The sequence below is a fragment of the Phoca vitulina genome, unplaced genomic scaffold (genome assembly GCF_004348235.1).
Source record: "Phoca vitulina isolate PV1807 unplaced genomic scaffold, GSC_HSeal_1.0 scaffold43, whole genome shotgun sequence".
Taxonomy (NCBI): domain Eukaryota; kingdom Metazoa; phylum Chordata; class Mammalia; order Carnivora; family Phocidae; genus Phoca; species Phoca vitulina.
The window spans coordinates 10,690,278-10,716,617 of NW_022589746.1; the positions used below are offsets into that span (position 1 = coordinate 10,690,278).

Consider the following 26,340-nt stretch of genomic DNA (forward strand, 5'->3'; position numbering starts at 1 on the left):
GAACACATTTATGTATATAAAATAATATAGCTTAAAAACTTCATCTATTATTTAATTTATTGCTTTAATTTCTTTATATTAATCAGGACCATCAAGGAAAAACAAATAGCTTTGTCCAGGCTTAAAGATAGCAAATAATCCATAGTGAGAGTTTTGAAGATTATTTTTTTTTCTCATTTTTTTGTTTTTTTTGAGCAGGGTGGGGAGACAGAGGGAGAGGATCTTGAGCAGACTCCATGCTGAGTGTGGAGCCTGACGGTGGGCTCGATCTCAGGATCCTGAGATCATGCCCTGAGCCATAATCAAAAGTCAGATACTTAACCGACTGAGCTGCTCAGGGGCCCCTTGAGGATTATCTTTCCTGGAAGTCAAGCCCGTGGCAGATATCCGTGGTTCTAACAAGTGAGTTTGCTCAACCCTAGCCTTTCTCAATAGCCACTGAAGACCAGATTTCAATTAGGAAATGTCTTATATACAATGCCCTATTTTGAACCCTGAGTCCTTCCTGAGAGGCTGAGAACTTCCCTTTCCCCTTGACTTTGCCCCCTTCTCTCCACATGTCACTACTCGCAGAGCAAATGTGACTCAGAAACCGGTTCCTCAGGGTTGTAATATTAAATGATGCACACTTGGGTCATTACGCTGTAAGCCAATGCCTATGTTTCGTTGGGCTGGGTTCTTTAGAAGGTGTGTTGCTGCCTGTGTTATTGGAAGAGCATTCCACAGGTGTGGGAAGAAAGGACGTGCCACCGGCCTCAGCTTCAGGGACTTTTCTCTTGGCTGGGAAGGATTTTATGTTCATCAGAAATACTTCCAGAAGATTCAAGAAGCGGTAAGGGTGACGCAAATCTGTGAAGGACCAGCATGGGGATCCTATACTCTGAGGTATGTGACCTTTCTGGAAGTAAGATTCCAAAGGTGTTGAAAATTGTTCTTGCTTTTCAAATGTAATTTCCTTTTCCTGTTAAAATGTGTCCTTTCCTTGTTTAGCTTTCTGTGAGAGTGTTAAGCCAAAACAAAGTGCTGTGTATTAATCTTTTTGATACATTTAATATTTTAAGGCAAATTATTTTGCAATTCTAAAACTCTACCTACATCTAAGTAGGGAGCAATACGATAAATATGTCACAATATCCAGATGTTTGTGGGGGTAATTTGGATCTTGCAGGAACTTATGAAAATGGAATTAATGGAGTCATGTTTTCTGATGTCAAACTTCCAGAGGAAAAGTGAAAATTGTACCCAACTGGATTTTCTAAACATACAAAAGTAGACTGGCTCCTTTATGGAACCACACAGACAGAGCAACACCTTTCAGCTTGGCATTTGAAAAGAAATTCACTATCAGCAATTATAAATAGAGATCATCCCTATATAGAAGAAGGATAAATGCAGACTATATTTTTGATGCTTTGAGTTTTTTCTTTTCACATCTGATAAATACAAAAAATGTTTCCCCTGTATTGAAAGTAACTTATTAGAATCAAATATATTTGTAATACTGTTTCAAAGAAGTACAAGTAATGTATACACAAGAGTATAAGAGGTGTAATGATGTTATTATTCACAATTTATCCCTTTCCTCTCTAACACAACCAGTTATTCTGCATTTCATTACAAATGCTCAACAGAATCTCCTTGGGTGGTTCTTCTCCTCATATTAAAGGCAGTTTCTCTGCATTTGCAATTATTTCTAATGCCTGTCCTGTGCGTGTGCGTGTGTGTGTGTGTGTGTCTTTCTATAGTCAGTGTAGTCTTTGATTAGTTTAAAATTGCAGGTATGTCTTGCTCAGTGACTCTAGTTTGGTGAAGAGATCCTATATATGAAACTGACAATACATGCAATATTCTAAAATGCTACTACTCTGGGGTTTCTCAAACTTTAGATTGCTGGAGTTAGAGGAATCTAAAAAACAGGAACTTGTTTAATGCAATGTCGAGAGCCCCCAGCCCAGATAGTCCATTTCACTCAGTCTGTGGTAAGGTTGGCAAACTTAGCTTTTAGGGGAGCATCCTAGGTAATTCTCCCATAGGTGATCAGTTTACCCCCCATGGGAGAGAAACACTACTCTAAGCTGAGGGCTTTTCAAATTTTAATGTGAGTACAGATCACCTATGCTCTTGTTCAACTGCAGATTTTTGTTCTGTAGGTCTGGGTGGGCCTGAAGATTTTGCACTTCCGTTCCTTGATGCTTATGTTGTTGGTCCACGGACCACACTTTGAGTAGCCAGGTTGCAATCTAGGTCCTGAGAATAATTACGTTAAAAAAAAAAAAAGTCTCTGCCTGCGCAGTGCAATTGTTTGTTGATTGGGTGTTGATTTGGCAAGTAGTTGAGTTGAGTCAAGGTGAGATAAGATATGTTGAATTGTTTTTAAGTATTGTTGGGGAAAAGAAAATTTTCCTCTACTCTTCAAAATTTCTTCTGGCTTGTCTAAGAACTACATTGACCTGAGACAGATTAACAGGAGAAAATCAAATTTAATTTTGTATTACATAGGGGAACCCTATGTATATGAGAGTTCAAAGACAGAAAGGTAATATGCCATCCTGAGCTAAGACATGGGATAGGAGTCCAGGATTCAATGGAGAGGAGGCCAATCCACAGGCAAAGAGAAGAGCAGATGTTTGACAATGAGATGTGCGCCCTGCCCTACAAAGGGCCACTCAGATAAAATTTATCTCTGGTAAAAACTCTCATTCTGGGAGAGACCCCTAATTTAACTTCTACTCCATAGTTCAGGGAAGGGAAAAGTTTCTCTTGAGACTGCTGGATCTTGATTGCCTCTAGTCCAAAAGAGTTCACATGCCAAAGTGGCATATTTTTTGGGAGACTTAACTCTGAACCCCTTCAGCATCAATGAGAATATCCCCAGAAGTGGAATCAATGTTTCACTTTTCAAACATATGGAGGACAAAGTGACTTGGAATTTACTATGATATTTAAAGACAAATTCAACAACCACACACATGCAAATCCACATGCATACACACACCCCTAAAAAGCCCTAGCATACCTAGAAGCTCAGAGGTCATTATTCAAAGCTCATAATTAATATTGAACCAAAGGTAGCCTAAGGTAGTGTTGAAATAGATGCTTTGGCCAGACCACTCCATATCACAAGTGGAAGTGGATTCTAAGCCCTTCCATCTGATTGTGCACACTTGTCCACTAACCCTAATGTTAGCCGCGTGAAACACAGGAGCCCCTGGGAAGTCCGCCATTTCCAGAAAGAAGATAGTTGACCACCATTTTGGCAAATAGTTTCTCAACTTGCAGAATTCCCCCTTGATATCAACTTGTTTTTTTTTTTTTTCTTAAGGTAAAAGTAGCCATCACTGAGGATAGTAAAGTCATTGGTAAGACTAGCTTGGGTGGCAGGTTTGTATCAGGAGTAAGTGTTGAATCTTCCTCATTGTCAGCTGTGTCGAGGATGCTGTTTGCGGAATGCCTCTGTTTATTCTGCTGTCTCGTTACTCCCCAGCAGCTGATCCCGGGAGATACTCAGCTGGTATGAGTGTGCTCTCACTGAGCCCTGCTGCAAGGACTGGGGCTTGTGTGCTGGATTTAGACACTTGGCATTTTCAGTTGACAGAGTGATGATGCCCAGGGCAGTGGATTCTAGAGCTGCACCAATTCTGCCCAAGTTCTTGAAGATACTCAGTATCCCCAGATACCACCTTCTTGATATGTAAACTAACACTGTGTTATTACATGCCCAGGACTGGAATAATCTGGCTTGAGCAATGGATGTAAGTGCTGAAGAGAAGTGGGCCCTTTTAGATCAGAAGAAAGCTTAGCTGCAATTGTAGTTACGTGTGGGAGTTACTTGTGAATGGAAAAAAAAAAAAAAAGCTTAGTCTTACTCTCTGGTGTCCTGATGCAGAAGGTCTGGGGTGGATCTTCTGTGAGGTTCTCCCATCTCTAATTTTAAAGAAGTTGAGATGCTCTGGAGTAATCCCTCAAATACATAAACATAACCTACTCATCTGTGATGTATATACAAGGCTCTCTTCTGCCCTCTGCCAATTCTGCCAATGGCTCTGCGTTGCCCAGGTATAAAGAATGGGAACCACTAAATTAAGAACAGGGCAAGAGCCAGCCAGACCTGCCCCATTCCTTGGGACTAGACTGCCTCACAGTACCTTTTAAAAAATTTTTAATTCCAGTATAGTTAACATACAGTGTTATATTAGCTTCAGGTATACAATATAGTGACTCAACACTTCTCTACATTATTCAGTGCTCATCATGATAAGTGTACTCTTCATCAGGCATCTATTTTTTTAAAAAATGTTTAGTAAAGTTCAACTTCCCACTTTGAGTGTGGGGAGCTCTTCTACATTGGGGATGTAGGCTTGTCATTTTTTCCTTAGAAAAATTCTTTGTTCCCCTACTCCTCTTGGGTTGATTGGCTGGGGCCCTGCAAATCTGACTGATAACTGAAATATTAACAAAAGAAAAAGATACAGAAGTTTATTAGCATGGGCATCTTGCATATGCTTGGGAGCACCCAGCGATGAGTGATTCACAGGGGTGATTAGAACTTGGGCTCTTACAGCATCTCAACAAAAGGACCGCACGTTTTCAGAGAAGTGACCGGACACAGGAGAAGCACTTTGAGTTTCTAGGGTGGCAAACCGTGGAAGACAAATATACGGTGGAGCTAATGGAAGACAAAGGCTATGTAGTCAATTTTATTATGTCGATTCCTTTGGTGACTTCTCTGGGCTGACAAGGTGACTTTTGTCCTTCCTGGCAGAGAGGGGAGGGGAAGCCCTTCCATAAATTTATGTCATGCTTTTAGCTAAATAGGAGGAAGGTGGAGAGCTTTCCTTGTATCTGCTTCTTCTCAGTTGACTTCAGCTCAAAATAATTATTATGCCAGAGGTATATTTTGGGGTGTATATTCTGCAAATATATTTTTTATAACTGGAAATTTGTACCTTTTGACTCCTTTAACCAATTTAGCACATTTCACCTCCCCTACCCTACCCTAGGCAACTGCTAATCTATTCTCATGCACTGGATTTTTTGCTTTTGTGGTTTTTATTTTGCTACTGTTGATGTTGTTTAGATTCAACATATGAGTGAGATCATATGGTATTCATCTGTCTGTGTCTGACTTATTTCAGTTATCATAATGCCCTCAAGGTCCATCCATGCTGCAAATGACAAGGTTTCATTCTTTTTTATGGCTGAGTAATAGTCCATGGTATGTATATGCCACACCTTTATCCATTCATCCATCAGTGGATATTTAGGATGTTTCTGATATATTTTTAAGAAAGAAGGGAGAATAAGGAAGCATTCCCATGTCGGTTCTAACATCTGCCACAGAGGATGTGCTTAGAGGTCAGTGACAGGACCTAGATTGGAATAATCAACCCCTGCTAGGGGAGCTGGGCTCTTAAACAGGCCTGACTCATTTAAGCCCTTATCAAACATATTTGTTCACACTATTTACAATCACAGCAAACATTTAATTAGGGCTTGTTATATATGTGGTCATGTTCTAAGCACTTCATGTGCATTAACTGATTTAATACTTAGAGCAACCATATAAGAGAATCACTATTATTATCTTAATAATAATAATATTATTATTATTACAAATGAAAAAATGAAGCAGAGAGTTTAAGTAACTTGCCTACAGTAATGCAGCTAAAAGTACTTCCTGGCTAGAGACCGGAGGCTGCAAGAGGAGACTTGTGTTTGTCTACTCAAGGAAATAATGCTTACACCCACTGATGAACACACAGAGTTCTTTGTCTACTTGTTTTCTCAATAGGGACACCATACTCCATGAATGAGTTGGTCTTAACCACTCTACTTACTGCTAGTACTGCAAAGTACTACAAAAATTAGAAAGAAGGAAGATGTGTAAGAACTCAACTCAAAAGAGGTCAAGAATTCATGCTTAAGGGACCTGTAGAATCTTCTGTAGACTCTTGACTCTATCAGCTGGGGTAAAAGGCCCCAAAAGAAATATCTTGAAAATCATTTCAGAATGAGGTATCCCTCAAACCTGGGAAGGTCTAATGATAAGGTGATCTGTGAACAGAGGCACACACACACGCCACGCCACCACCACCACCTCCGTTAACATTCATCTTTTGGGCATGGGTCTTTTTGTCAGCGAGGCAGATGTTACTATAGAAAAAGGCACAAAAGAGGAGAAAGATTGTATTGAAGAATAATGTCCACAGAGAGCAATGGAGGTCAAACAGGGCTTTTGGGCAGAGCTGGTTGAGTCGAGGGGGAGAACCCAGGGAGACAGAGAGATGTGGGCAATGGGAAGCCATTGGACTGAAAGTCAAGAAAATGTAGAATTCAGTACTGACTGCATTGGGAACTCTGTGGGACTTTATATCTATAAAACGAAAGCAGGGTGAGGTCAGGTTTAGCGTCGTGTCATTCCGTGATATGAGAAAAGGAAAGGTAGAGACCATGGAAATAAAGTGCCTCCTTCATAATCTTACCAGCTCTCTCTACTTTGTGTGTTGAACCCTTAGTATTGGCACTGTGTATTAAAAAAAAAAAAAAAAAGCACTACTCTAACTGCTTTCTTAATTCTTCCTTATAGAAGTATTTTTACAAACGATACTGTACTAAGTCACATTTCTAAAAGGAAATGATAACTTGAATGCAGGAACAGAAACCAGGGCCAAAAATTTGTTAATATTTCTTCATTCATTCATTCATTCATCCATTTATCGAATCCACAATATTTGTTGATCACACACTGCATTCCAGACACATGCTAGTGCCTGGTAGATAGTGATAAGTAAGTAAAAGTGGACCCTGACCTCTTGGAGCTACCAGTTTAAAAAAGGAATATACACGGGGGAGGCTGGGTGGTTCAATCGGTTGAGTGTTTGTTATGATCTTGGGGTCCTGGGATGGAGTCCCCGAGTCCTGCATCGGGCTCCCTGCTCAGCGGGGAGTCTGCTTCTCCCTCTGCCCCTCCCCCTGCTAGTGCTCTCTCTCTCTCTCTCTAGCTTGCTCTCTCTCAAATAAATAAATAAAATGAATATACACATGTAAAAATAAGTATAAATAATGAAAAGTGACATTGAGGAAGCATTAAGGGGAGGGGTGCACATATGCTCTTTGACCTGAAGGACTCCTCTTAGGTAGTGACACTGGAGCTGAGCTCTGAGGAATAAGCACCAGTCTTGGGAAGCTGGGGGAGAGAGTCCCAGGCAGAGGGACGGATGTGTGGAGAATTGGAAGTATGGACGGCTGAGCCCACTGGAATGATGGACGGAGTGGTGCACGCAGGTGTGGTGGTGACAGCACCCCGTGCAGGTCCAGGCAACAAGGTTCACTGTCTGTACAGAGTTTAGAGACTCATAAATCTGGCTAAAGGTTGTTCTGCTTCTTAGTATCACCCATGCTCCAGTAATTCTAGCTTTGTCCTCCTCACCCTTGGGTAGCCGTTGTTTGACAGAAGGTCCGGGTGCCCAGGAGGCTGTGCGGGTGATGTTCCTGCTTCCTCCGGGCTCTGCACTCACCTGCTTGGTGGTCTGAGGTGGTAGGGAGATATCTGGGCTTCTGATCTGCTCCATCCTGGCAGCTGGAGCCCACCCTTTCTCCTCCTCATGGGGAAAAGCTTTCTTGCTCTCTCCTGGTCGTCATCACTGACCTCAGAGCTTCTAGGGTCTGAAGTCCAGCACTGGGCTCCTCTGGCCTCCCAGCAGTGAAGACAACATAGTCTCAAGCAGACCTTGTAGGAGAAAGAACACAAAACAGATAACTGTGTGCCCTGCCTCCATGTATCCTCATTGCTACTATTCCTCACAATCCAGCCACTTCTGGGACCTTCCTTCATGTTCCATAAAGGCTAAATGGGCCTAAGGCAACCTTTGAAAAAAAAAAAAAAAAAAAAACCTGTGCCTTTTTATTGACCTGGAGGAAAGAATTTACCAAGAAATTTCCAAATCCACTGTGACAAAATGAGTCATCAGAAAGAATGGCCTGAGATTAATTGTACAAATAAAATGAAACCTTTGATATTGTTCCCTAGGATTGCTTAATCTGAAGGAGAAGAACATATCTTCTTTTGTTTTCTGAGAAGACTTTTCATGAATGCACCAGAATTACCTGAATCATTTTGCTTCAGAAAGCACAAATCCTTCTCAGAAGTCGTTAGGAAACATTTTATAGGGATGGAGCTTCATCATCGGATAGTTAATGAGCAACCTACCAAGCCCTCTGAAGCTCAGGCGGAGTTCCACACGATCTTTCTGTAGACTGGGAAGAAGTTCCATTACTCTTTAGGGGAAACCACATTGAAAGTGGGGTTCAGGGAACATCTGGCTCTTAGAGACATCTGTAATGGTGCAAGCAGCTCAGATATTTCTTTTTTTTAATATTTTATTTATTTATTTGAGAGAGAGCGAGAGAGCACAGGCAAGGGGAGGGGCAGAGGGAGAGGGAGAAGCAGACTCCCTGCTGGACAGGGTGCCCCATAGGGACTCAATCCCAGGACCCTGAGATCATGACCCGAGCTGAAGGCAGACGCTTAACCAGCTGTGCCCCAAACATGATCATGTTAAGTAATATCTACTGAATATTTTAGTTGATATCCACATGCTGAACGTGTCACATTACTGAGAGACACTTCTTAAATTTTAGGCTCTGGGAAAGTGAGACACACAGTGGGACAGGGGTGGGGTTCTAGCACCAAGTTTGGGGGTATTTTTAAAGCCAGGCACACAGGAAGCCTAAAAGGCACAAAGAGTTGTCCCTGATGTTCCAAGTTTCCAGAGTTTCTGATGCTCCTCACCTTTTATTACTGTAAGGGTTGCAGTGTTTCATTTTGGCTTTACTTTTATTATGGGGCCTCCTTCCTTTTACCTTTGCAGTGATTCCCAACCCTCTCTGTGCCTCAGACACAGCCAGGGAACATTTAAATAACACTAACGCTCGCACCTTACTCGCTATACCCTCCTCCCAAGGTTCTAATTCGGTGGCTAGTAGTGGGATCTGAGCCTGTACTATAAAAGAGATGCTTAGTTAGACTTGAGAACCACTGAGCTGAAACACTGAGCTGGTTCTCACATTAAGGCAACAATCTGGTTAGGGAGACCAGACTTAATGCACAGGAAAAAGGCCAGCGAGCAGCATGAGGAACTGTGTGGTCCTTGTTGTGGGTAGGATGGATCAAGGAGGTTTCATGGACGTGAGCCATGAACTGGGCTTTGAGGGAACCATACAGCTCCCACGCAGGTGCAAAGACAGAAGACAGAAATGAACGCAGCATGCTCCTGAATTCGCTGGAGTGTTGTGAGCACAGATGAGAGGAACAGATGAAATTGGAGAGAAAGGTTGGTTTATCAGTGTGCTCTGTTCACCCTGTGCCTTAGTCTTTCAGGCTGCACAGAGCACAACTCTAGGGGGCGCCCTCCACAAGTTAGTCGATGTGGACTCGCACACGCACACTTTTGGTAAATATTCCTTCTCTTCAATCTCCTCCCCGCCACCTTCCCCTGTGTCCCCACTGAATTCTCATGGTGGTCTCTACTTCCATCTACTTCTTTCTTGTTCACCGTTGTTGTTTTATTTATTTACTTTTTTACATTTTTAAAAAAGATTTTATTTATCTATTTGAGAAAGAGAGAGTGTGAGAGAGAAAGCACGAGCCGGGGGAGTTGTAGGCAGAGGGAGAGGGTGAAGCACGTTCCCTACTGAGCAGGAAGCCCCATGTGGGACTCGATGCTTCACCGACTGAGCCACCCAGGCGCCCCTCCAGTGTTGTTTTATGACCGTGGCTTGAAGTCTTTGCTTGTGTCCCTTTCTCCATTTTCCCACTTCTGCCCACTGTCCTCTAAGACCCACTTCTACCTTCCTTGATTCCTGAGCACAATGTCCCCTTTCTTTCTGTTCCCCGGGCTCATCCACAATGACCTCAACATCACAAGCCTTTCCTCTCCTTTCTGGACCTCTCTCTGCCTCTGCTCCAAATCAGCCACCCAACGTGATGGTCCATGAACTCTCATCGGGACCACATTCAGTCAGCAACATTTAGGATTTGGCACCTCTGCCTCCTCTCTAACTCCATAACTGGTCCCATTTCCCATGAGATCACATGCGCTGACTCTGCTTCTAGTCCTCCTTTGTGTTGCTGTCTGCTTGTCTCTCTCCATTTCCACATCCGTCCAGCTCCACCTGTTGTCCGTGAGCTGTCCATTCGGTCTGAATCCCAAGATGAGCTGCTCCTCCCAATCCCCTGCGGTCAGACCTGTTTCCTAACCTTTGTTCTTTGCCCCCCTCACCTTCTCCACCCTTCCTTGGTTGAGGAAAACCATGAGCCTTTCTTGTCGCCTCAGCCCACCGAAGCTTCCTCCTGGGTTTCTACAACCGGAGGCTTCAAGCAATGTCCTATTTGTGTTCATGTCCTGCAGCACTTTTCATGATCGCTGCCCCGAATTGTCCCCACCATGTTCCAGAGCCTCTTCCTTCCTTGTCTCAATCCTGTCTCCTTAGTTATTAACCAGTTTGTCGATTTAAATGTAATGGTGGCTTCTTGAGTTCATCTGTATATGCCTGTCTCTATTGATGATAGATCCATATTGGCATAAAGCCTGAAGATCAAACCACAGACTTTTGGGCAAACATTTTAGCCAGTGTGAAGTTCTTTGTATCCCAACCACCTGCTTTTCCTCTTTTGCTTTGCTCAGAGCCGGGATTGTCATCCGGTTTGGGACGGTCAATGTTTCCACTGTTATTCTGTATCTCACCAGCTCTTCATTCTCTTTCACAATCACCTCTGCCCATCTTCCCTGGCTCCTCGTGTTTTTTAATAATGGTAAGAGAAGCTGACCTTAATTGAGGGTTTATTCTTATGGGTCTGATCTGAGCTCAGTGCTTTTTCTGTGCAGTCGCAATTCTGTGACCTGATAAAGAAGATGTGATTTTTTTTAATTAAAAAAAAATTTTTTTTTGAGAGAGAGAGAGCATGAGGGGGGTTGTGCAGAGGGAGAGAGAGAATCTGAAGCAGACTCTACACCCAGCTTGGAGCCCGACTTGGGGCTCGATCTCACGACCCTGAGGTCATGACCTGAGCCGAAATCAAGAGTCAGATGCTCAACCAACTGAATCACCCAGGCGCCCCAAGAAGTTGTGATTATTAAATGTAGAAGGGAACTAAGCACAGAGAGGTTAAGTAAGTTGTCCTAATAACACGACTCTTATGTGGTGGGGTCGAGATTGGAGCCCAGAGGGTTTGCTTCCTGAGCATGGGTTTACGACCCCTTGACACCAGCACTTTGCCTGCCGCTGTGCAGGACTTGGGCTGGACCCTGCTGCTTCCCTCTGTGCACCGCTCGCTCCCGCTTGGCTTTCACAGCCCAACCTGCCACAATTCCTCTCCGGTCACGTCGCCTGATTCCTCATAGACCCTGTGCTCAGGGCCCTGTGGTCTGCCTTCTGCCCATTGCTCTATGAGCATTGTTGGTCCTTCAGAGTCAGATCCAGAACCTCCCCTTACACCCCACTCCCTAAGTCCATCTTCCTTCTCGAAATTCTTCCTTCCTTGCACCTGGGCCGTATCTTTTTCCGGTTTCTCCTGCAACCTCCCCGACCACTACTTCTTTACGTCTTGCCAGATATCGCTACAGCTAGGTCAGCTTGGAGAAGAATCTGAACATAGAAGCAGGAAACGGCCCAGGGCAGACGAGGACTGACCAGTGTCCTGAGCGTGTAGACTGTAGCTTGACTGGGGTGTAGGTGGAACCAGACATGACCTCAAATGCAAAGACCTATAGCCAAAAGACATTGTGAAGGCTGTTTTGCAAACTGCCTGCAGTAACGAGAACCAGGGTGTGTGCGTGCTACAGTCACTCCCCTGGGTTTCATTCCTGGCCCTGCCACTTATGAGCTGACTATAGGTTAGAAAGACAACCTCCCTCAGTTTCACTGATACAAAATGGGTGTAATAATACTATTTAGCTTAGAGGGTTGTGTGAAGGTTAAATGAACTAACCGAGGCGCTCAATAAAAGTTACCTCATATTATAATTTATTCATACATCTACTCACCAAATAAACACTGAATGCCTACTATGTGTCAGGCGTATGTGGGATGCTGGGGATACAACGGACGAGTACAGACACAATACCCACCCTCATGTAGCTTTCAGTCTAGCAGGGGAGATAGTTGTTAGTAATACTCGTGCCTTTATTTACTTAAAGATTTTATGTAATTACTTTAGAGAGAGAGCACGAGAGAGCACATGCACAAGTAGGGGGAAGGGCAGAGGGAGAGGGAGAGAATCTCAAGCAGACTCCGTGCTCAGCATGATGTCCGACACGGGGCCTGATCCCACAACCCTGAGATCATGACCTGAGCCAAAACCAAGAGTTGGAAGTTTAACTGAGCCACTCAGGCGCCCCAATGCCTTTGTTTACTTAGATCAAGGGTACAGATAAGGCAGTGGTAAGAGTTGAAGTTGGAAAGACAGGATTCGTGAGATCTGAAGAATCCTGTGTCAGCTCAAAGAGAGCATCCTAACTCAATTGGTCACCAAGTGACCAAAGTTTTCAGTAGGGAAGTGACACGAAGCTGCTGCTTTTGACGGGTGGCCTTGGGGCTGGAAGGGCAAGACAGAGAGAAGCAAGACCAGTCACCTGCTAGTTCTGCAACAGTCCTGATGAGAATGACAAAGATCTGAACTGGTACTTTGACCATGAGGATGGACAGAAGAGTACTAAGGGATAGAATCATCATGACAATTTCCCAGGTTCTCCACTGGTTTCCTCTTCACTGAGAGTTCCCCCAAGTCCCAGAAGCTTCAGAGGTCAGCAGAATTCATAATAACTCTTCCCTCAACCCCAGTGGACAGCCTCTTCCTCTTTCTGGGCCCCAGCTTTCTGTTGGCTTTCCTTCTGCCTTTGTCAGTGCTTTTGTGACCCTGAGCTGCCTCCTGGTGGACACTGGGAGTTCTCAACAGCATAGAACCTTTTCTGGGGTTCACTCAACTCCTGGGACCCACCACTTGTGTGTCTAATTGAACCAGGGGGACACTACTTTGCACACACAGGAACTCTGTGCCTGGGTATAGGAAGATTAGGAAAGATTAGATAAATCGGGTTAATATGTTAAGTACAATCACTCGAGTGGGACTAAGAAAGCACTCAGAGGCACCCGGTGTCTCTTGAAGGCAAACTGTCTACTTTCCCCCTTCCTCCTTTCAGCGGACTCTCTGAAAAGATTTTTGAGGAGCCCAAGCAGAGGGGGCTTATTTGGTGTCCTCTGGGAATGTGGGCCCAGCGTCACCAGTGTTGTCAAAGCTCTTAACTTTTTTTAAAGCTTTTAACTTTTTAAGAGAAGCTGGAAAGCCCGACGACGACATGAAATATTCCAGTATTTTTCATGTTGTAATTTAAAATGTTTAGACAAGCAAAATTAACTCTATAGCTACCCATTTTCAATTCACAATTGTGTAATTATGTAGCTCTGTGTGGTGGACTATCAGTTCCCAAATGCTAGACCTACAAATGACTAGCAGTAATTAGTGGCAAATTTTCCCTGATTTACAATGAAATTAAAAAAGAAAGACAGTGAAATAGGTTTTTCCATACAGCTAAATCTATCTAATATAAAGGATGGCTTTTTTCCCTCCTGTGATTGTATCCTTATATATTTTGTTAAAATAGTTCTGTTTTGCACGTACATTTATGTTAAAGTATCTTTTATTTTACAAAATGTTGATTTTGCTTCTCATGTATTCAGTTGGCAAAATTAAGAGTTGGTGACTTAACATTGCCTGTTGTATTTAGCTCCGTTTTATTTGTTATTTAAATTTAAAAGACAGGGCATCCCTACTAAGATAAGGGCGACTCGATGAAAGTTTTTGAGCAGTATTTGTGCTTAAAAAGGACTACTCCTCTGGGGCACCTGGGTGGCTCAGTTGGTCAAGTGTCCGACTCTTGATTTTGGCTCAGGTCGTGATCTCAGGGTCGTGGGATTGAGCCCCGCGCTGAGCTCTGTGCTCAGCATGGAGTCTGCTTGAGATTCTCTCCCTCTCCCTCCCCCTTTGCCTCTCTTCCTGCTCACACTCTTTCTCTAAAATAAATAAAATCTTAAAAAAAAAAAAAAAAAAGAAAGGACTACGTCTTGACCTTATAGTTGATGTGGAAGATGCATTGGTTGGAGAGACACTTGAGGTCCAGGGTGGGACAGTCATAGGGTGTGACAACATAGAACAATTTTTACTTTATTCCTTTGTTTTGTGACTGAGGACACGGAGACATATGAAGGGAAGAGATTTGTTCCAGGTCACCAGGGAAATAGTAGCAGAACCACGACGACAAGCCAGTTTGCTGGTAGCAGATACACGTCCTTTGAACTGCTCGGGTCACTTCTGTGTCGGCCAGACAGAAAACCCGGGGACGCGGCTGAGCCCAACTGGTGACAAGGTCTAGTCAAGGGATGACTTCAGGGTAGTAGAAAAGTGATCTGTGTAATTGTGCATTTCTACTGCATTTCGGACCCCTGTATCGTGCTCATTTCCTTTTGGGGTACAGAAGCTCACCTCTTATCTGCTACTGAGCTGACTTTCCGTTAGGATTTTCTTTCATGAGTTGGGCCTTGGGCTTAAAAGCACCTTTCTTTTTTTTTTTTTTTTTTTAAGATTTTTATTTATTTATTTGAGAGAGAGAGAATGAGAGAGAGCACATGAGAGGGAGGGAGGGTCAGAGGGAGAAGCAGACTCCCTGCCGAGCAGGGAGCCCGATGCAGGACTCGATCCAGGGACTCCAGGATCATGACCTGAGCCGAAGGCAGTTGCTTAACCAACTGAGCCACCCAGGCGCCCCTCTAAAAGCACCTTTCAAAAGCTCACTGGATGTGGTATCTGGCAATGTTAGAACATGAATTGATTAGTAAATGTACCACCCCAGCTTTGTCACTCAGGTCTGCCTCAGCTGGTGCTTATTAACCGGAATCTGTGCTTCTTTAACTTTGTATTCCTATTGGTGAGCTTGTGTGTGTGTGTGTGTGTGCGTGCATGCACTATATTCCCAACTGGTAAATATATTTCACGGGGTGAAGAGTAATGCATTTTATCCTCCTCCCTGTCCCCCGGCAACTGCGGCTGGCGCCCAGGAGAGGTCTGACTTTGTTACCAAATTAAAGAATGACTGAATAAGCAGGAACAATAATTTTCCATAAATTGAGCCCCATCTCTGTGCCCGGTATTATTCTAAGTGCCTTTTTTTTTTAAGTCTCTAATTAAAATCAGTCTGAGAATATTCAGTATCTCCCTAACATATGCCAGGGCTGTGTTAGTACTGGGGATATGACTCGAATCGATTCCAGTGATGAGTGGAATGATGCAGCCTCTGTCCGCAGGGCTCTGGCAACCTGAACTTGGACGCCTCCCCTCACTTGTGCAACCTCTCCCCATGCCTGCGACACGTGATTATAAACCATTAAGAAAAGAATGAGAGTTATCTAGTTGCGGCCAAGCAGTGCCAACATCAGGAAAGACTTGATAAAGTAAAAATTCAGCGATGGCACGAAGGACAGACGGGTCAGCAGGCATCCAGCTGGGCAGAGAGGGGAAAAAAGGATTTGTGCGGAGGGAGCAGTGAGGGCAGGGGCTCAGATGGAAGGACCAGAACATGAGGTATTGAAAACAGAAGAGAGGTCCAGAAGGAGGGGCAGAGTGGGCAGGTTGGCTTCGGTCTTACTGGTAAGCTCCCATTATGCTTTGCAAAAGCTCCTTTGAACACTTTTGAAATAAAAAGCGTCGAATCCAGTTAATTAAGTCATTTGTTATTTATATGTTATTTGTCTAAAATAGGTCTTTTCCACTGCACCGGGTTCCTTGAGTACAGGGGGCCATACATCATTGTGTCATCACCTAGGGTGACCCTAAATCCCTCCCATATGCCTATTTTGTCTTCAGTGAAATCCTGCCTTTCTATCCACCCGCACGCCAGAGAGTTTCCTCCCTGACCTGAGTCTGCAATATTGTTTCCATGTTTTCCCTCATTCGGTGGACACATCTGTATGCCAGGCAATCTAGGAAATCCCAAGAGCTTCCTCATGGATTTAAGCTTGGATTTAAGCCTAGGCATGATGGAGACCAAAGATCTCACCTACAAAGCAATCTATTGCAATCTGGAAACACTTGAGCTTTAAGTGACGGGGTGAGGATTTTTCTCTTATGGGGGTTCCATTATACCTGTATTGCAAAATCTGCTTTTGTGTTTCCCGTCTCAGCCTGTCTGCCAAGCAGCCTACCAGAATGACTTGGGTCAAGTGTGGCGGTGGGTGAGAGAAGACAGAGCCTATATCAACGTTCGAGATGGCTTGAATGGAGACACTCCCCTGATCTGTGCTTGTAGGCGAGGACACCTAAGAATCGTTTCCTTCCTTTTAAAAAGAAATGCTGATGTGAACCTCAAAAACCAGGTGAGGACATGACACATGAGTGGGGAGGGTCATTGACCATGGTTACCCTTTCTCTTCACAGCAATGAAGTAGTGAATGCCGTCCTCTTGTTGCTCGTAGCTCCTGATACCAACTTTTTTTTTTTTTTTTTTGCCTTACTTTAGAGGGACAGACACATACTATTCTATTAGGCTAAAAAGCCAAATAAATCACAGTTCAGTCAGCAGGCATATTTTGTGGTAAATTATGTCCCCGTACTTCTGAAAAGAAAGGTCATTGTTCACTCATTTGACTAGTGAGAGCTTCTTCCTTTCTTTTCCTCCTCCTCCCCATGCTGTTCCCTGCCTTCCCGCTTCCCTCTTTGGCTCCTCCTCCTCACTATCACAGAAGTAATGGGAAAGATTTCCTGGAAAAAAATATTGACCTGCTGGTGTTATGTCATTAGGTTTTTGCCTCCTGGGTCAATGTTCTCCAGAAGATCCTACAGTTTGCTTTTGGGTTGAAGAATGCTAGTGAGACATTTAAGGACAAACAAGCTCATGAACCAGAGGTTCCTTGAAGCCACACAGAAAGGCATAAAGATTGTATTTAAGATGCAGTGTTAGCTGATGGGATCTTCAGAATCAAGGAAGAGCAGAATACGTGTGTATTGCCGTGAGCATCCTTTCAGAACAACTTCCAACATTCTGAATGTGTCTGCATCATAGCAACAAGCAACATTTAAAGTACACTGAGTAAATATAAAAAGTCATTACTTGTAATAATTATGAGTGCCCTGTTCCCACTCACATACATTCAGTGAGGAAAAGCAGCCTACAGGGCCCCCCTTGCCCCTTCTGGTTCAAGACCAGCTCATTTGGAGCAGTAACGTATTATCAGAAAATGGATTGCTCCTGGACCTTCTTGTTTGTAGTTACTGTTTTTTTTTTTTTTTTTTTTTGCTTGGTTGGGTTTAAAAACAAGTCAGGCCTGCACTGAATGTCACAGATATGCAGCTTAGTGGAGTGTGACACACTGTCCCTAGCTCAGAGCTGAGGAACCAGGTGTGTGTGCTTGCGGTGAGTGCGAGTGACAAAGACAGATGTCTGTGGGTTCACGACCTCTGTCGGGAGACGCACTTATTCGGAAGCTGCGGGCAGGAGATGTTGGTCAACACAGGGATCAGCCCGAGAAGGGACAGAACCTGAGCCAGCCTGCCGGGATCCTCTGGTAATCATGAACATCTTGGAAAGGACTTGACGGATACGTTAGAAAAATAGAGATATTATCACAAGAAGGGTTGGGCTTACATTTTCTGTTTTTAAAATATTTTTAATGGTTTTTAAATGTTTAATCTTCTTAATTTTCCCCCAATGTTAATCTTGGCACAGTAATAATTTAACCAGTGTCTTCTCATTTCTTAAATCTATGTTTAGGACTTATTTTCAGAAGTACTAAATAAACAAAGGCCTTAAAATAAAACACACAGTTCTGCTGGCAATTCATATGCACATGCTTAATAGAGAACATCAATTCTATGGAAAGCAAATTAAATTAAAACATAAATATACCTTTTTTTTTTTTGGCTTGTCAAATTGACCAGGATTAAAAAAGGAAACCAAGTGTTGATCATGAAGGAAGTTTAAATCATTACCAGAGCACAATTTAACAATACAATGTGAAAAGCATTCATACCTTTCACATCAGCAATTATACTTTTAGAAACTTTTGCTAAGGATGAATTTGGAAATGTTGACAAAGCTTTATGAATGAGGATGTCCAAGCAGCATAATTTATAAAAATAAAAAGTTAAAATCTTGGAAAGTCCAACAGATAGGGTTTGGTTAAATAAATTAGAATAGCTCCGTTCAATAGAAAGACATGCAGCTATTATAGTCATATGTTTAAAAGTTTTAAATGGCATGGAAAATGCACGAATTCTAAATGTGAGTTGAAAAAAAGCAGATATGATTTTGCATGTGCAGTATGATCCCACATTTTAAAATTCCACATAATGCATTTTATTTTATTTTATTTTAATATTTTATTTATTTGACAGAGAGAGAGAGAGAGAGCACAAGCAGGGGGAGCAGCAGAGGGAGAGGAAGAAGCAGGCTCCCCACTGAGCAGGGATCCCGATGTGGGGCTCGATCTAGGACCCTGGGATCATGGCCTGAGCCAAAGGCAGACGCTTAACCGACTGAGCCACCCAGGCGCCCCCACATAATGCATTTTAAAAGACTGGAAGACACTACAGCCAAAATGTCAACAATTATTTCTGGGCTATGATAATGGGTGATTTTAAATTCTGTCATTATATCCTTGTTTAGTTTACAAAATTTTTACAGAGAGCATATTACCTTGATATTAAAAAAACAAAAATTATTCTTATTTAAGAACTGTGCCTCCCCCAAGTTGAAATTAATCTCTCTTTTTTCTCTGGCTTTCTCTCTTTTCCCATTGATTTGGTTGGTATTCCAATCATCATGGCCTGGTCTGCATTATATTTATTGTGTTTGTTTCTGTCTACCTCTGTTTGATTATGAGGCCATGAGGCTTTACATCCCCCCACAGCCCCTAGAAGCTTAAGTCTGTCACCTGATAAATAGTCACATATTTGAAGAATTAAATTGACTTATTTCTATTCTTCCAGCACTGTATGTATGCATGTACGAACAGGGAAGATATGCCACGTGGTTAAGATTTTCCCAGAAACAAACCATAAAATGAATAATTGTATACCAGAGATGTGTCAGGGATAATGATAGCTTTTCACACTGAATTCAGTCCTATGTTTCTATCTCAATGTATTTTTTCCCCAAAAAACTAACATGCGTGTGAGAATCCACCTTATTTTTAAAAAAATATTTATTTATAGATTTTCGAGAGAGGCTGTGCGTGAGAGGGGGAGGGGCAGAATGAGAGAGAGAGAGAGAGAGAGAATCTCAAGCAGACTTCCCGCGGAGCCCACGTGGGGCTCGATCCCACAACCCTGAGATCATGACCTGAGGCGAAACCAAGAGTTGGTTGCTAACTGACTGAGCCACCCAGGCGCCCTGAGAATCTTCAGATTATACTGTGTTTGACATTCCCATCAATGGAGAAGTGGCCTTATTAATCAGACACACTCCACAGAAAGAGTTGCCATGGGTACCATAAAAATAAAAAGCACAAACCAACCTTTTTTTTAAAAATAATGTAGTTTTTTTGTTTTTTTTTTAAAGTAAGCTCTGCTGCCCAACATGGGGCTTGAACTCACAACCCTGAGATCAAAAGTCGCATGCTCTACCGACTGAGCCAGCCAGGCGCCCCACAAACGAAACTTTCTGATATGGCAATCTGAAAATATGAAATTTGAAATAAATATTAATAAAAAATTTCTTTATTTTCTCTATTTTGTTTTCTTAATTTTCAGAAAGAGAGAAACTGCTTGCATTACGCTGTGAAGAAAAAATTTACCTTCTTTGATTACCTACTCATTATCCTCTTAATGCCCGTTCTGCTTATTGGGTATTTCCTCATGGTGAGTAACACCAGTGTGATCAAAGGGTAAACGGGGAGGAGATCAACAGCATGACTCATCAAGTTTTGCTGGGCCAGTCAGATGTGGAGAAACAGTAACAAAATAAGCCCCTGGTTCTTATTCTGTGACTAACATAACATAAAAAAAAAAAAAAAGAATAAGAGAAAATAATTATTTCTAAAAAAAAAAAAATGACATGTCCAACATCTATTTAATGCTGGGATTGCAGGAAAGTGAGAAGAAAGGTAGCCAACTAGGTTAATCCGCGGTAAAATCATCTGTGCGATGTTTTTTAGAAAAATCAGTTAATCTTGATTAAGAATCATCCAAAGAAAGCAGAAAATCCCAAATATTAAAAAAAAAATTCCCCTGCCACGTCTTTTCTCCTTTTTGGTCAAAAGAGCTTGTGTCTTTGTACACATCTTTGAGTTTCTGGTTTTTTTGGACCTGCCCTTGTTGTATGTTAAAAAGCAGATCCCAAGAGATTTGCAGCCAGAAGTTGAGAAACACGGAACATCTTTATAGAGAATTTAAAGCCAACATTTTACCTTGACAGAGTTGAATAACAAAAGATATAGTTGGTGTAGGAATGCATTCATTTTATGAGTAGAAGATGAAGCTTGAGATGGTTATTTTTGTTTTTTCAAATTGAGTGATAGCTTTGCACTGACTCATTCCCTTTTTCCCACCTTGTTCCCTGGAGTCCGGTTCCATCGTTGAGAGATGACTCAGCAGATGTGTCACTTAATCCAATTAAATGACCAAGCTCCTTTCCCTCTGTAGCTAATAGACCATGCATGTTAGTTACTTTTGCTACCAGAGGCTTCAGAACAGAGTCTGCCAGTTGGAAGTGTAATTACCTCCTTGGGTATTTAAATGTCACAGAACTTGTGGAACTCTAATTAAATATGATCGTGCCGATTTTGATGCTTGGATTTATGGGAAAAAGAAAACATAAGTCCCTGATAAACACATAATCTGCTTCTATCCTGGAAAAGTTCTTGAAAATTAATTGCGTATTTAGTACAGAGCTTTGGTGTATTTGTAGTTTCGGGGCGGGCGAGGGACCTACCATTCATTTCCAAAACGATCACAAGGGTGATGAGCAAGACTCGTTCAGAATTTGTTGACACACAACCTTGCTTTCTAAGACCGTCGGAGGTTTAAAAGCTGGAGGCTTTGGCAAAAACACTGATGGTAATGAATAACCGCCTCTGATTGCGCAATTTATCCTACTTATTCATGGGGCCGGAAACTGCACATTTGTGATGCACAAGGCGTAAGAGAACATTTTAGAGGAAGGGACCAGAAAGGACTGTGTTACTTCAGAGAAAGGTAGGAGGAGACAGGCAGTTTCCACGTTGAGGCGGGAGGGAATTACAAAGAAAGAAGGAAAGTGGGTGGGGCTTCCTGCAAGGCAAAAGGGATGACCTTCAGGACTTGCCCATCTCTTCCCTTCGAGAGCTGTGCTCCCTAAAGCAATGGGATGTTGGGGGGATGTTCAAACTGTCCTGTGGTCAGAATCTCACGGGACTGGGCAGGAAACGTGGATGTCTGAGGAGTCTCGTTCATTTCGTTCCTTTGTTCGTTCATTCAGCACATACTTACTGTGGACCCACTCCGTGCACACACTGCTGGGTGGGAGGGATGCAGTGGGGAAGCAAACAGGTGTAGTCCTTGTCCTCGAGAGAGTTAGAGAGTAGTGAAGAATGGGTCATTAATGAAATAACCACAGAACGCATGTAAAATTACTACAAAGTAAGTGATACAGGGAGGTGATCTTCTCCCAGAAGAGAGAGATTTCACCCAGCCGGGTAGGTCAGGGAAAGCCTCCTGGAGGAAGAGGGGCTTGGGCTGGGATATTAAAGATGGATTTACCAGGCAAAGAAGGGAGGTCTAACATGGGGCCCCCGAATTTACATTTCCAATTTCCCGGGTGCTGATCCTGCTATCCCAGGACGGCACTCTGAGAACCCAGGCTTTACCTGACTGATATTGGAGGGGGCGGGGAGGTGGGGGAAATTTTAAGAAAGGTGCATAGACGTATAGACATGTTGGGGTTAAAATAAATCCTGTTGAGTAGAGTAGTCTAGGCATAAGATGGAGAAAAATTTCGTCAATGAACCTCTTCTGTACTTGCTGTTTGTAACAGGTGTCAAAGACCAAGCAGAATGAGGCTCTTGTCCGAACGTTGCTCAATGCTGGGGTCGATGTGAATGCCAAAGACTGTGTAAGTTCGTGTGTGTAGTCATTTTGAAAGACTATTCAAAATGGTTTTTGCAGGCAATGTCTTTGTCACCTACAAAGTTACTTGCTTTATTTTCCTAGACACTTCTACATTTTCCTTTGCTTTCTTTATATTCCATTGTCTTTCTTTCTTTTCGTTTTCACTGCTAGTCAGGCAACCTTGAAGTGGTTTAGATGCTGCCACTAAAGTCACGGGAATAAAATCTTTATTGGCGAGAGGACATTTTTTTTAAAAGAACCGCTCCCCCTTTGGTGAGAAGCTATGAGAAATGAAGGCTCTGCTAAGAAATTTCCATCCTCCGTAGTTAAGACGCTGGAGGCCGAATGCCTACATGTCAGTCTAGGCTTGTCACTTTTTGTCTGTGTGTGTTGTGGCCAGGCATAAACTTACTGGACTCTCGGTTTTCTCACCTGTAAAGTGAGGACGTTGATAGCACCCATCTTGCAAGGCTGTGTGCCTGGCGCTTAGTAAGCTCAGCAAGTACCAGCCGCTGCAGCCGAGCTCCCAGCCCACCTGTAAGAGAGGCCCCATCTGTAAACTAGATCGGTAAGGATCAAGGTCACAGAGCCCAGGTGGTGCTGAGGGCAGTGACCGCCGAGCGGCAGCCCCTAACTTCTTCCTGTTTCTAAATATCAGGTTTTGTTTTCACCTTTCGCCCCTGCACGCCTCTTCCTCGCTTAAATGATCATAAATGGATCAAATGTTTATTTGTACGAACTTTTATTTGCTTCTATTGATTGGATGAAATTTTGACTTCCCAATTCTGTATTGAAAAAGTAGGCAAGTTGAAATTTGAGTCGAAAAGAACCAATATTTTCTTTGTGGCCCCTAATTCATTTTATGTTGTGTGTATCTGTGTGCGTGCGTGTGTGTTACCGTTTTGTTTTGTGTTGGAGAAAATGTGCCCATCGCTGTTTCTATTCATTATTTACATCATCTTAGTTTTGGTTATATTGGTATTGTATGTTTAGATGGAGGTAGCTCCATGTGCCTGTGTGTGCATGTGTGTATGTGTGTGTGGGGAGAACACAAGAGAATAAGTTTATGAAATGCATGTTTTTCCTTTTATTTAAAATAGGATTTTTGGATTAATTGGAGTAGATGACTACTGTGCTCCACCATTTCTGTAGATAACTTTGAAATGTATTAAGTAAGATGTTATTAAAGATTAGGTAAAAGATTTGTTGAAGATTTTTCTTGGTCTTCTCATTTAAATTCAAAAGGCACACTCGTGTGCCCCTATATGCACGCAGACACACCTTCCCCGCCATTTTTCTAAAACGGAACATTCAGATCGTTTTTCCACCTTTAAGTGGTGCGGTGCATTGTATTTTTAGGGAATTAGACTCTTTATTTCACATGGGAGCATTCAGTGCCAGATCTTCCACTTACCATCTCACCACTTAATAAAAATGAGTGATCGCAACATTATTCGCTATGATCTCAGAAGAGTTAATAAGGTCTGATATTTTGTCCACATACCAAAGCCACGGTTGCTTGGCTGCACTTTGAAAAGCAAAATTGGGGGGTACAAACATCCTAGCTGTACATTTCTTATCACTTGGAGTTAGTGTTTTAAATTGGTACCAACAGAGCAGATCCACTATTTTAGAACACAGAATACAAGCTCCAGGAAACCTGTATGGGCGGCTTCTCCATAGAGCTGTGCTGATCCTCTCACTGTGCTAGGACAGTATGAGCACAGCCGCCTTCTTCAGCTTGTGGGGACTTTAATCAACAACCACAGAGGATGATATTTGCAAAAAGGCCCATGAGGGGACCCGTTAGGAGAAAAGACAGCAAGATGATCAAGGGGTCATCGCCCAGACATATGGAATCCTACCAAGAATCCCTGAGATAATTCGGCAGTAGCGTTGTTTAAGCTGGGAACAGAAAATGAGAGAGGAAGATCTTAATTGCTTATAGGACATGAATTATATGCACGTTGAGGTGGGAAAGGTGTGTTAAGTACGAGAAATGTAGTTGTGCATAGATGGTTTGCAGACTGGTTTGCTTAGTTGTAGGCTGTGAGATGTGACACGACACCTGCTAGGGTTGGTGGAGCCCACTGACGAGCCGCAGTGTCGGTCCTCTGTTTCAGGATGGCTGCACCGCGCTACATTACGCTTGCCAAATGAAAAACCAGACCCTTATTCCTCTGCTGCTGGAAGCTCGTGCTGACCCCATGATCAAGAACAAGGTAAGCATCTGTGGACCATTGTCTGAAGTCTCTTCCAGCAGCATCATCTTCTCATTTCGACTTTGTATTGAAGTGAATTAATTGCCTCTGATGTTGTTAACAGCAAAACTAATTGTCCTCATTAAGCAATGAAGTTATCCTATTACTGTTGGAGCCGAATGACATTTAAAGCCCTTACCAAGCCTGTGAGTCAGTCAGTCTGGACTCTTCGCTAGACCTTTAGCTTTGACGTTGGACTGTATCGGAGATAAATAACTCTAGTTTCTTTTTCTCCTCAGCGTGGTGAGAGTTCCCTGGATATTGCGCGGAGATTAAAGTTTTCCCAGATTGAATTCATGCTAAGGAAAGCATCATAATCTTTGTGGCCTTGCATGGAGAAGTAGAAAAAGTTAAAGGACTGGATTCTATCTCCATTTTGGACAATTGGTCTGTGGACCGTTGAACCTGGATGCTATGATTTTTTTGGTAACCATAATGGTGGTTTCCATAGTTAACATTTTGGAAGAGCTTTGTATTTAGAATTTTCTTTTGCCCAGTGGAGTTCACCATGGTCACGATACTTCTAGGAGAAACACTAAAGCTCTTGGAGCCTCCATTTTGGTCCAAAAAAAGGTGACGTTTCAAACTCAGTCTCTTCCGAAGAAGAGGATCAGAGTTACCTGGTTCGGTTTTCTCAGCTGTGTGGCTCTTACCAAGAGGCTGTCCTGTGGATATCATGCCCAGAAGACAACTCTTTCTCTCCGTCCTTTTTGAGTAGTAAGAGGAAGATTCAAAGTATCCGTATTTGTATAGACTGATATGTTAGGGGGATGGGAGGTGAGCTTCATATGTAAATATTTACTTGGTGAAACAACATCAATAAAATCATCCATCAGTTGTCAGGGGAGGGAGTATTTATGCCACAGTAATTGGCAAATGCTACAAGTCAGAGCTTTTTCTTTTTCTTTCCAGAGAGCCAATTTCTTTTTTTTAAAATCTTTTGAGAGAGAGAGAGAGAGAGAGCACAGCCAGGGGGAGGGGCAGAGGAAGAGGGAGAAGCAGATTCCCCGCTGAGCAAGGAGCCCGATGCAGGACTCAATCCCAAGACCCTGAGATCATGACCTGAGCCAAAAGCAGACGCTTAACCTACTGAGCCACCCACACATCCCTCCAGAGAGCCAATTTAATCAGCATACCTCTAAACATTTTGCTTTTGATTTTGAACAAAATTATGAAACAATCAAGATGTTTGTTCAAAAATATCTTTCTGATTCTCTTGTGAATGCAAGGTAGCTACTAAGGTTGTTCATTCTGTTTATATTCTTTGGTAAAATTTAAAATAGTATTGTTAATTATTAGACAAAGGATTTCTTTTTTTTATGTTATGTTAATCACCATACATTACATCATTAGTTTTTTTTTATTTTTTTATTGTTATGTTAATCCCCATACATTACATCATTAGTTTTAGATATAGTGTTCCATGATTCATTGTTTGTGCATAACACCCAGTGCTCCATGCAGAACGTGCCCTCCTCAATACCCATCACCAGGCTAACCCATCCCCCCACTCCCCTCCCCTCTAGAACCCTCAGTTTGTTTTTCAGAGTCCATCTAGACTAAGGATTTCTTTACAAGAAATAGAGCAATAGGATGTGATGGTATCTGGATTATACTTCTAGAGGAGAGAGAGAATATCAAAATAATATTTCTCAAGTCCTTTGTCAGTGAGACAGAAAAGAAATAAACACATTTAAAGATGATTGAATTTTGCAAAGCAAGACTGAGTCATTAATATCTTCAGACATGGACTGAGCCACACTATATGTGGTAACAAATAAACAGTCTAAGAAAGAATGATTTACCATCCTTGAACAGAATAAGGGTTTAATGAAAATCCAATCCAGGAGTATTTATTGAACTATGTACAGAGCCTTAAGGTACATGTTTTGTGAGGGAAGTAGTAGGGTGTAGATATAGATTCTGAAGCCTTTAAGTGTCTCTTAA

The 26,340-nt window shown here is 42.6% G+C and overlaps 1 protein-coding gene and 1 non-coding gene across 2 annotated transcripts; one reads left to right on the top strand and one right to left on the bottom strand.

Annotated features, from left to right (window-relative positions):
- Positions 1 to 580: 580 nt before the first annotated feature.
- ANKRD22 (ankyrin repeat domain 22) lies at positions 581 to 25,226 on the top strand. Its single transcript, XM_032430383.1, has 6 exons — positions 581 to 885; positions 16,234 to 16,425; positions 19,799 to 19,906; positions 22,059 to 22,136; positions 24,256 to 24,354; positions 24,633 to 25,226. Exons 1-6 carry the CDS (start codon positions 865 to 867, stop codon positions 24,708 to 24,710), a joined length of 576 nt encoding a protein of 191 aa, XP_032286274.1. The 5' UTR covers positions 581 to 864; the 3' UTR covers positions 24,711 to 25,226.
- On the bottom strand, positions 19,618 to 19,690 carry TRNAK-UUU. Its single transcript has one exon. It is a non-coding gene; the product is annotated as a tRNA-Lys (tRNA).
- Positions 25,227 to 26,340: the final 1,114 nt, after the last annotated feature.

What these genes read in the sequence shown, in the direction of transcription:
- ANKRD22 (XM_032430383.1), top strand. Translation starts at nt 865, where the DNA reads ATGGGGATCCTATACTCTGAG. An exon ending in TTATTGGGTATTTCCTCATG is followed by an intron (nt 19,907 to 22,058) that starts GTGAGTAACACC and finishes TGTTTGTAACAG; the next exon opens with GTGTCAAAGACCAAGCAGAA. An exon ending in ATGTGAATGCCAAAGACTGT is followed by an intron (nt 22,137 to 24,255) that starts GTAAGTTCGTGT and finishes CCTCTGTTTCAG; the next exon opens with GATGGCTGCACCGCGCTACA.